The 12,293-nt window shown below is 41.6% G+C and overlaps 1 protein-coding gene across 1 annotated transcript in view; it reads right to left on the minus strand.

Annotated features, from left to right (window-relative positions):
• Positions 1-12,293, minus strand: part of SLC35F1 (solute carrier family 35 member F1) — a 256,549-nt gene that overhangs the window by 53,568 nt on the left and 190,688 nt on the right. Inside the window, exon 4 of the mRNA XM_030002012.1 lies at positions 196-323. Coding sequence (XP_029857872.1) covers positions 196-323 — 128 coding nt within the window. The remainder of the gene's footprint in view (positions 1-195; positions 324-12,293) is intronic.

The following is a 12,293-nucleotide window of genomic DNA, read 5'->3' on the forward strand; positions in this document are numbered from 1 at the left end:
GTGCAGTTTGGAAAATACTGAGTAATAAAAATAGTCCAATATGAAAAAATGTGTCTTATGAGACAGCATTAAAAAGTACACAGAAGACACAGGCAGCCACTAGCTATTAGTGCACTGACGGCAATGGACACTGCACCATTGACCCCATTGGGCCTATTATCTTACCACAAAAGGGAAGATCCTTTGAGTCCTTACCTGTACACTAGTAAGAGTGGTGTATTGATAAGCTTTGACTACCAGGTAATTGGCTTCTATATCTATTATCCCCAGGATCATGTACTTCCACCATCTCCTTTTCAAAATTGCCAGCAAGTTTTCTTCTCCTGTGGTAATAAACAAGAAGAATTATGTAACAGAGTTAGGTTTACATGCACAAAATACCTGCCCGTCAAGAGAAATTATCTAGAAGATCCCTCGCATTTACCATATGCAGTTGAAAAGCACCATATATAAAAAGGTACTGCAAGGAGGTGAAAACTAACACACCCTACTTGTCTCGCAGATATTAAAACAGCCAGCTTGGTGAAGTAATATGTGAAGGTCAGATTGTCACTTTGCTTAAGATGTAAACAACGACAGGAAAAACAAGTGCAGCTTGGGCAGACTGTAAATGTGTTCTTGGTTTTACTTCTATATATACAGATATAAAATGCTAAAGAACAGAGCAGTTTATTACATACACGTATACTTTCCGTACATACTGATAAATGTTGTATCACACATGATGCAAGAGGGTTTTGCCAGAGTAGGAGATTTCCAGTATTTGCAAATATGATGGAATATTAGAGCAGGAGAGTAACAGTATCACCTTTGGGCAGAAATCAGATCCTGTTCCAAGGATGGTTATTACAATCCTAGAGGTTCAAAATATCAGACTTGTTTAGAGAAAGGCTGCACTGAGACAAACAGATTTTACGTGACAGGTTGCACTGCTCCCAGGATCAATATCTGAAGTAGGCAGGTTTGCTGCCTTCTACAGAAGCCCTGCCAATCACCCAGTACTTAATTTCCACCACGTGAAGACTGACAGTACAATACAGCCTGCAGATCAAACCCACAACCTTCAAAAGGTCAAAGCATTCCTCACGCTAGGCTAGGGATTATTATTGTTCCCTGCTCCAAAGAAACCAGCTCATTAGTGAGGGTGGGCAAACCTGTTACTTATTCGCATTACAGTAAGCTCCAGACATGATGGGATGCCACTGTGAAAGGGGCCGGACATACCGACTGTGACTGAACGCAGTACGACTGGACGTCTTTAAGAGTTTGTAGCCTAAATAGGGATCCGAGTAGGGTTGACCTGTACTGCCAAGGTACCATAAATGGAATTCGAACTGTCTTGCAAGTTAAAAAAACAAACCCACTATTCTGAGATTTGTTCGTGTTGCTGCAGCCTTTCTAACTGCCTGTGATCATCAAAATGAGTGGTGGAAAATACAGAAAAAGAACATTATTGTCAATTGCTACCCAAACTTGCCCAGGCTTCCCAATTCTCCCTCACCTTTTCCCTTCATCACAGGTGTGTTCGCTCTCTGGTTCAAACAGACCCGGTGATATATGGGCTGCCATGCCATCAGAAATGGCAGGCTCTCTATAGCACAGGAGTATCTCAGATCTTATAAGATACAATCACAGAAAAATGGATAATTACTTCAGAAGTTGATTCAGAAATCTTAGATGTTAAATCTTGGCCCCACTGAGAGACTTGAATGGGTATTTACCTGAACAAAATATCTGAATCATCTGACGTTTGTTCATTAACAGATGCTTACATATACACACTTCCAGTGGGATATTATTAGGCAACAACCTAATTATTTATTATGGTGATAATGACACTGAGTGCAAAACTGTAAATGCCAAAAAGCTTTCCTTCCTTCCCTCCCTTCTCTTTTTCTCTATCTTTCTCCTTCTCTCGGTAAGCAGCAGAGAAATAGCAGAAACAAGGTGGTGAGTAGGCTAATTAATTAAGACCCTAAATAAGGAGTCAGTACATTCAACCATACCACACTTTCCTGTTACCATCAACTCACAGGAGAAAAATCCCACCTTTCAGGCACGAATTATGACTACATTTATGTATTTGTTATGATGATTTGAGCATGCAGAAAGAGGAATATCTTAGATCTTATTTTTTAATGCATTTAGGAAGGTATTTTCAAAAAAGCATTTGAGATTAGATGTCCTAATTCCTACTAAAATCAGTGTAAAACATGCAGATAGGTCCTTTCCAGGTACTGAAACTATATCTCTAATTTTTATGCTGCCCAGACAACACCTTTAAAACACCAACTGGAAAACATCAATGCAATGGAATGGCATGGTTAACATTTCAGAGTGATTTTTTGTTTCAACTGTAAAGAGAAAGTTTTAAAATCAAAGGCATCAAACGGCAGTCTCTGTTCCAACAGTGAAAATCCCACCTGGATCTGGTTTTGTTACAGTAGGACCTTGGCGGTACCTACAAAGCAGGAAGAAGCAGCAGGCTCAAGAACTGCACTGGCATTAGGTTGCCTGAGCAAGGACACACCTCAAGGATCTTTTGGTGCCTTTGGTTTGCCAGTGCTTGCTTTCCTCAGCTTCAATTTCCAAGCACAGGTCACTGTACTGCTCAGATGTGGCCAAATAAGATAGCTTTAAAAACGAATGTATGGCCACGACTTCTGACTAATGGGTAGAGTCAGAGTTTCCAGAGATGGAAATTAAATCTTCTACAATTTTAACTGACATACATGCTTCTCTCTTTTGCTTTCTCAGTCCTTTCCTTGTTAATGACAGAAATAAGAAAAATATTTGGCAAGTGGTATTTTATCTTTGATATACAGCTCTGAGATATTCCGAACTGCAAAAGACCAGTTTCAGCTGAGAAGGTTGGGCAAAGCAAAAAGCAACGCTGAAATGAATTTATGCAGGCACTGTACAGCTCTGATGAACACTGGTTTAGCTTCACAGCAAGTGTCTTTGTCTTGCCCAGTGGAAAGCAGAGAGATGTACAGGCGTTCAGCATGACAGAAATAAAATAGAGAATTTGTTCCTGGAAAAAAATCTTGTGCGGGAGCTGCATCTTTCTCTGTGGAACATACTTAGTCTTCGCTTCCCCTCACTTGCTGCATCTCCTGTTACTTAGTGTGTAAGAAAGGTCTGGCTTCTGACCAGGGTCCCTCTGCCCACATTATTATTATCGTTTATCATTAACGTATCGGTTGTGCAGATCTACAAGCATTAGCAGAACTGACAGACCCCATTTGAGGGTATATCTGAGCAAAAAGCAATGCATGTTTAACATTGTTAATCTGGGGACTGTTATTTCTTTGGCATTGTCACCACAACTCATAGCAAGGAATGAAACCCTTCTAAAGTGGGAGACTTTCTGGGGAGAAGGGCAGGAGAAAGAAGATGATCATCTGCAGTGAGCGTGGGTCCAATGCTACGGACAATCAAGTCCCGGTTTTGACATGGGCCTGAAATAAAGCCACCGTATTCAAATGTCACATTTTTGCAAGAGTGCCCCAGTAGAAAGCAACAGTGGAAGGCAGCCTGGAGAAGGCGTGGGCTGCCAGCAGGACAGGACCTCTGGACAGCAATCACAGGTGGCATCCTCAGGGAATTCAGACAAGGAGAAGGGAAATGGGAGCTAGGGAGGTAAGTGGGAAGCCTTACCTTAACTTGGGGAGACTAAAAAGAGAAGCAGAGGGAATCAAGAGCTTCATTCAAAAGTCTACATCCTGAATAGAAATAAACATCACCTTTGCATAAAAACAAAGTGGGGGAAAAAAAATATCACACTTAATTAGGAACGAAACAAAAAGAGACAATCTGGGGTTTTTTATTTTCCTTGATGACAACTCAAAGCAAACTAATTATGCAGGTCTTTTGAGTTGTAAGCATTGTAGGCCAGAAGGACCAAATGTAGATGCCTATACCTGAACCAGCTGGTAAGGCATTTTTAAGGCTTTTTTTCACCTAACGTATTCCAGGTGAATTGTTTAGGATGAGATAATCAATGTTTTGAAAATAAACATCTCTCCCACTGAATGTAAAGGGAAGAGAGATTATGTCAGGTCGTGTGTGTTTGTTATTATCTCAATAGGACCGTGACTAAGGCTTCCAGCCAGTCATATAAACAAATATTAAACCATGAAGTGTTCAGGTTAGCTAAAAGGCAACATTTCCAGTGAGCCAAAGCACATATTGATGTCGGTGAACATGCATTTATGTGAGTGCACACAGTAATGCCATCTTCAGACACTGCCATCTTTTGATGGAGATGCCCTTTCAGAAAACAAACCCTTAACTTCTGTCAGCGTTTGAGCTTTTGAAAAGGTAAGCCTTCATATTCAGTCTAATCCAAATGCAATGTAGATTTAAAATCAAATTGCACGTTAAGAATGTTTTGAGATTCAGAAGTCTAACATACTGTTAACACAGAGAAATACAAGCCCCGTCTCTTTGCCCTTTCTAGAAGGATAGGTTTAGGTTTTACATTTTTTACTAATTTTGCAGTGAGACGCACGCTTGACAGATATATGCAGAGGAACTCTCAGTGTTTGGAAAAAAGCTACAGCTTTGCCTCTGCTGGCTCAAATTAAAAATCAACAAATAAGCTGCTTGGTAGAAGAGATGATTTTACATCATATAATAAGGATTTACCCCTGGGGGTTACAAAATTAAAAATAAATTAGAGAGAAAATTAAAAGAGGCTTTAGCTGTGCAGTGTCTACCAAAAATACATATATACATGTGCAAAACCCTTTTCACATTCACCCACGCAGCCGCAGAGGTACAATAAAAAAACCCAACAGCCATTAAGACAGAAAATTCCCAATTATTTGTGTATGGGCTTGGGACACAGGTAGAATAACAGCACTGCTAGACCAGAAAATAAGCATACCGCTTCTCTTTCATCCGCTGCAGTCTCTCTCTTTTAATTCAGATGACAACTTGCTATTTAGATCAAGATCATCAAAGGAGCTGTGCTCTCCTTCTGCTTTACAGAGCTCAGCAGAAGGGATCTAAACACGTGCAGGAGACTTGCAGGGGAAGGCAGTGTGGAGAGGGAGGGCTGCCGGCCACGCTGGACAGGAGTGCCAGACACAAGTGCTACATGGTACAGAAGCAAAAGTCTCACAGAGGATGAAGATTATACCGGAATTTAGTTGTTATCACTTTCTTTGAAAAAAAAGACTCTCAGTTACAAAGCACAATTACAGGATAATTGTTTCTTTTTCATTTTCACCCATTACAGCGAGTCTTGCAAATACAGAACTTCACCAGTACCAAACGTTGCTTCTCCACAGACTTTGAAGCCATCCAGCCCTGCCGCAGGACCAGGGGAAGGAGGCAGTCAAATGGGGTAATACTGTGTAGGGGTAACACAGATCTCTGTGTTACTACACCAAGAGGCTCCCATGCCTGAACGATTAAAACCTTGCTTGTCTCCTGCTTGGTGAAGTTGCTGGTTCAGGGGACTTAAAGCCTGTCGTAGAAGGCTTTCAGCTCTCCACAAAGCTCACAAGAACTGTCCCTCTTCTGTGTGGCTTTAAATCCTCTGACCCCAAATGGGTTATCTCCTCATATCTATTTGTATTACTGATGACTACTTTATGGTAATACTGTTGCCTAAAGGCAAAACACCACCACCGCTTAATTATTTACACAATAATGTTGTCTTACAGGAACGCTCCTCCAGCCTGGCTTCACAAAACACCTGAATATACTCTGTTCACCTTACGGATGACTGCTTATAAGCTGCACTGCTTTTGTCCTATACTACCTTTCCAGTAAGCCTTTTGGGAGACTAGATAATCTCAGCTCCTTTTGCCTCCTCAGAACATCTGATCTTATCCAAGCTGATCTTATCCAGAGCTCCCTTCTGCCTCCTCTGCTGCAGTGGGAAACTGCGTAACCCACAGTCGTGCTGCTGGTGTAAGAGCCCCGAGCCCCTGCGGCGGGCGGCCACCGTGCTCTCCAGACGCTGGCCACACGTTCCTGACGCTTGCCCTGCGCCGGCACTGGTGCTTCTGGTGAACCAGGGCACAGAACTGCCTGGAAACAAAGATTTGGGGTTTTCTGGTCAATTTTCAGACCGCGTCCTTGAGCACTCTGTGACCAAATTAACGTTAGTCCCGTGGGAGGTGAGAACCAAGAGCGGATCCAGGCAAGGGACAACCATCCCCTTCTCGGACACGTCCTACCCGCCACGGGGTGAGGGCAGTCGTCGAACAGACCCAGCACCACCCTTGCCGCGGATATGCAGCGCACAGCGAGGCTGCAGGTCGCCCTGCCGCGTGTGCGGAAGCAAACCTGCAAGGGGTGACGCTGCTGAGGTGGAACGCGGTCCCAGGACACGAGCCGGCGCGCACGCCTCGCGGCGGGTGAGCTACGTCATGGCAATGTGTTCTCACCTTCTTAGGAAGTAAATCTTGTGTACCAGTCACAATCAACAGGATTTTTCAGCTTTGAAAGGGTTCTATTTGTTTTTGTTGTCTGTTTCAACTCCGTAGTGTTTGACCATCCACCTATCATACTAACATTTATTTGGCTGGCACTTTGGAAAAAGGTACTTTATATAACCTTTGATCTCCAGATTATCATAGGAGTAACGCAAACTGAAGGTAAGGTTTGTACCCTTCTGTCTGCTGCTTTTGTCATTTTGAGCCTCCTCTTTTCTATAATATGCTTAGCCTATTAACATGACGTAACATAGCTTTCCAGTTACTAAATTACAAGCTCATCTGAAGTATTTAGACTTGTTATTTCCTTTTAGAGATTTTGCAGATCAGTCTGGTTTGACCCTGCATGTAAATCGTAACAGCTGAAGTCAGATCTAGGAATTTGAACATGCATTTTCATAAATTATGAAAGGATTAATTGCCAGTGCCTTGATTTTGATCCAGCCTAAGCTCTGTGGCTAGATCTGATAATCTTCAGATGTCTTCTTATTTCATGAGATTACTGGTCATACAATTTACTTTTAAGAGTAAATTACAACTAAAACTGCAACAATAAAGTAGTTGGCGATTTTGCAGAAGCCTCAGTTTCTCTTTACCTGCCCGCTCACTGGATTATATACATAGAGTTTTTCCCCCTGGTGGCAGATACAATGCTGTATGCTATTGCCATAGGTTTCTGCAAGAAACAGAGCATGTCAAGAACCATGTAAGACCTGAAGAAACCTCTGAACAGTGCACTGCTTCAAAAATCAGACCTCTAAACTCCCAGCCCTTTAAAATGTCAAGATAAAAAACACTGTGATGTCTAGCACACAAATTTTTCATTTAAGTTGTTTTATCTCCCAGCCTAAACTTAGGTAAGCACCTTTCTTGAAATGGCAGACGGTGTCCTGGGAGAAGTACTTGCACCTCTGTAATGCAGAGGGACATGAGCACATCGAGAAGCCGGAGCCTTCCCTCAAACCCGAGATTTGATTATATCCTTAGGTCTTCATGCATGAAATTTTCAAAATTGATTTCTGATCTACAGTACTCTCAGATTTAAGTTACCTCTGAGCTAACACTGGAGTCTCCTAGCTTTTGGGGTTAAACCTGGCTCACTCTCACACACAACTACTTCAAAACAGGCAGTTGGACTAGGTGATCATTGTAGGTCCCTTCCAACCAAAATATTCTATTCTATTCTATTCTATTCTATTCTAAACCAATCCTGTTCCTTTACTCTGTAAGCTCTGCAGTCAGGCCCTTTTTTCATGCTTTATCCTATTTTATCTAGTATGAAGCTACTTACGGCACTGCAAAGAAAGGTTTTCAGAAGAAAAAAAAAATCTCATTTTCAAATTTACCAGAGCGTTAGTGCAATTAAAGAAATCTGTATATATGTCTGTGTATCATTTATAAATGTGTAATTTGCATGAATAATTTATCCTCCTGGATAATCTTGGGCATGTTAATCACATTCACAAGACTTACTTAAAGTCAAATAATCTTAAAAGAAATAATGTTCATTGTTTAAGGCAGAGGAATCAGTTAGGGTGCATGAGCTTTCTTTTTTTTTTTTTTCCCTTTCATCAACTCATTACAAAAAGTTGGTCCAGCCACCTACCACATTTTTTCCCCCAGCAGACAGATATGAATAATGAATTATCTACTTATTATTCGTGATTCCTATAAAGTATATTCCCCAAAGCATGAGATTTGCCTGAGATAGTAAAAAAAAAAAAAGACACAATGCAAATTGTCATTACTATTAACCACCCATAGATCAAACAGATCCAACTGAAGCTGAATTTCTAGCCTTGTCTTTAGAAAACAAAAAGAAGAGGGTAAGGAAGTCAAGGAGTGTGTATCTTTCTCTGTTCCCCATCAATAACGTTTGAACACACTGATCCAATTTAAATCTAATGTGACACAGACAGAGTGCAAAGATACTAGTTCCTACAGGTTTATTGTGAATAGGTAACTGAGCAGAAGAGACAAAACCTAACATTGCTGCCACTAAGTATAGGCTTGGAGGTGAACTCACTACTTATTAGACACCAGAGTCTGGACTCTGCATCTTCTTAGGCACCCGTTCATTCAACAAGAGACATAAATCCCTAAGAGATCCGGCGATGCCGGTTCTGGGGCTCACCGAACCACTACCTAGTAGCGGCTGCTGGCATGAAATACAAGCAAGGACTGTGTACAATATGTGGTAAGCATGACGGAGAACCTGCTTTCTACAGGCTATGAAACCTAAAGATATCTACGAAGGAAGAAATCTTTCTGCTGATGATTACTAAGAGGATAGTACTATTCAGATGAAAAAAGGCTATTGGTTAATAACTGAAAATGGGAGTCTTGTCTTTTGCGGTATGAACACTAAGGGCGCATACGCACTCCTATGCTGTGTACTGTGGCAATTCTTGTTAGTCTAGCAAGAACTAAACTAACATGTAAAAGGACATTTTCAAGTAGAATAAGATGGGAAGCTGATGCTAAAGAAGCACTGCTGGCAGAATTAAAACTTCACCTGGAGTCAGTAGCGTTAACCGAAAATGTATAAAATCCCAATACCCAGCATTATTGCACGTCATTGCCCAGGGCCAAGGGGAGAGCTGAAGAGTTCAGAATACATTAGGGCTGGCTGGCTCAAGATAAATATGGCTTTACAGATGCTCCATGATCTCTAGAGGTACTTCAGTATTCTTCTGTGTTAGAAGGCTGCAAAAATGCACTCGGTCCTCTCGGAGTATCTATTTGTGGTAGCAGCCGTGGGAAAAGCTAGCAGAGTTATTCCCCTTCTGGGACTTTCCTCACACCACTGTTGATGAACTGGAATAAGGTTTGCTAAACTTCCAAATTAAATACTAAATATTATCCCTGGAGGAATATAGAAGCTTTGGGAATGTGTCGCCATCATGGGTTATAGTAAAAGCCTCACATCAGAACAACCACAGACGATTCAAGAAACGCCACTAATTACACATGAAGCAGAAAGTGTAGGAGCTGCCACTTGGTTAAAGCAATTGTGGGGCCGGTCCAGGACACTTCTTGTCTCCATGGTGACCAGCAGCAGAGGCTCAAGAGAAGCATGCAAGACGCACCAACCCATTGTGGCTCCTTCATTGTTGGCCACAGCACGAGCACCTTGTTTTATGCATGGCAGTAATTCCAAAAGGCATGAGTAAACCCAGTTAAGAATAGAGAAAATGCAGGCATGAGCACATAGAAATATGTGAAACACAATGGCTTCAAACAACATGCAGAGCTGGTGCATTCAATAATTTGCCTATTTCATGATACTTTCAGGAGTCATACACACAAGAAATCTCAATGTTGCACCTATAATGCTCAAAAGTACTTAAAAAAAACCCTGTTTATATCTTTTACAGCATGACTACTGATGTATGTTACTAAAAGCATAAAACATCACTGAACCATGCTAATTAATTGGCATAAGGCATCACAGAGCTGCCTATTTATAGGCAATTCTGCTGAAGAAACTGGCTATTCGTTATTACTAATCCTGAATGAGTTACCCAGAATGACCATTAAGATTAGAAATCAGGCCAGATTTTTTTTGGATGACGAGTTGTTTGGATCAGGTGATATTTTGTTGCCAACCTGTTGCGTACCTAAAACAATGGGGTCTCGATGTGACCTTTGGAAATTTAGCAATATTAGCATCAGACAAATAGGTCAGCATTATATATCCGTATTATATCTACATAAAGTATCAAGCAATCTGGGAGACAACAGGAATAATGGAGAGAAGCCCTCCATCCTGGGTAGTCACCGGGCATGCAATGCACTCCCTTCCTCCTGAGCTGCCAGAACTGGGCTAGAAAAACTTTGCAATGGAGCCATGTCTCTAGCATTTAGCATTTAGGACAAGAAGAAATGGCCTCAAGTTGAGGCAAGGGAGGTTTAGGTTAGATATTAGGAAAAATTTCTTTACTGAGAGGGTTGTTAAACATTGGAATGGGCTACCCAGGGAAGTGGTTGCGTCACCATCCCTGGAGATATTCAAAAAGCAAGTGGACAGGGTACTTAAGGACATGGTTTAGTGGGCATGGTTAATGGTTGGACTCGATCATCTTGAAGGTCTTTTCCAACCTAAATGATTCTATGATTCTCTGATTTCTGACAAGAAAAATACAAATTTTCCGTGATTCAAACTCTGTAACAAGACAACTTATAGCTTTATGAAGCACCTCTAGCACGCGTATAGTCAGAGTAGTACATTTTTGTGTATTTTTGCCAGCTTTCCAAGCGCAGTTGTCAGGATTAGCACCTAAGTACAGTCATACCCAGAAAGGTGGAGAGCTGCGCAAGCTGGTGCAATACAGTTCAGACATTGTTTTGCTCTAGGTAGAACATTAAACATTAATTAAATGCTCAGTGTGTACCAGCTTAGCTTCAGTAAATTGGTCAAAGCAGCTTTGTAGCAAGGACTGAACCTCACCTGGTCTTGTTTTTGAGCAAAATAATGACTGGCATACAAAGCGATAACAAAGACCTACAGACAAAGGAAATTTTGTGTCCCTGCCTAGTGTAGTCTTAAGCTAGACTATGAAGTCTGAAAAATACAGAATCTAATTATTGTAGCTGTGCAACTGAAATAATGAGGAATTTGAGAGTGGGACGGATAAGCAGTTAGATGCTATGCTAGCAAGCTGGAGGTCTGCAGTCCTCCAAAAGTCTGGCAAAAATTACCTGCAGTGCGATGCACAAACTGAAAGATATTCAGTCAGTGCTATTATAACATGAATTATGCATCTACTGCTACTGATGACTGGAGATTGTGTGCATGCTTAAGGTATTGAAACAGTAATTAATGGAAGATAACATGTATTATCTTTCCGTGGTAGAAGGTGATCGTCAATAAAAGTATGATAGAGAAATCCAGGATCTCATCAAATATATACAATAAAAAGTCATAGTTTAGATCCTCAGGTATCATGTAGCAGGAGAGCTAATGCCACTGTGCTGCTGTTTAATCAATGAAAGACTAGTATTACACTTGCTATACTACCATAATAAGAGAAACTCCAGTAATTCATCCAGTATGAAACTGAACTGTGCATCTTGGAAAAGCCAAGGGTGGTTTTAGGAAGAACTGGTGCTAGGGGCAGAATCTGGAGCCAGCAGAATCTGGAGCCAGCACGTAAGCAGGGGCTTCCCAGAACCATGGTTTGGTGCCCACTGGGGTCCAGTGCCAGGAGAGCTGGGAGTCCTGGGAGGGCAAGAAGAGATTAGTGGGGTGGCAGCTGCTGGAAGAAGCAGCCAATACCCCCATTTTGGCTTCAGGATAAATGCAAGTAAATCGCAATGGTGTACTAAGATCCCTCCTGAAATAATCAGCACTTGGTGTTTGTCATCTCCGCAAGTCTTGGTCATTTTCTATAAACTCTCCTGTAACATGTGGTACTGCATCACACGGTGCTCAGCAGGGCGCCCTGGAAGTTAAACGTCTTCCACTCCTTCCCCACCAAGAATTCAAGAGAACGCGTATCTGAAAACACTGCTGAGAGGTACGCAAACCTGACACAGTAGCTGTGAGGAGTAACTGCTCCTCTCTTGATCGCAGCTGATTGCCACAAAGCTCAAAAAATCTCCAGCAATAAAAAGCAGTGGTACTCGCAATGAGCAACCTTATTACAGAAAAGCGTTTCCTTTACATGAATCCTGATTTATAAGCAAATTGCTGAATACCTCACTGGTGTTTATCCTACCATGTTGCCTGTGCTTTAACAGTAATTGACACAGTAGCTTTTCCGCAACGTTGAGAAATAACAGCTAATTAGAAATATGCCCGAGTCCTTTTTTAGGAGAGGAAATACTAATGTGTTCAGA

Source organism: Aquila chrysaetos, chromosome 2, assembly GCF_900496995.4.
Source record: "Aquila chrysaetos chrysaetos chromosome 2, bAquChr1.4, whole genome shotgun sequence".
NCBI lineage: Eukaryota > Metazoa > Chordata > Aves > Accipitriformes > Accipitridae > Aquila > Aquila chrysaetos.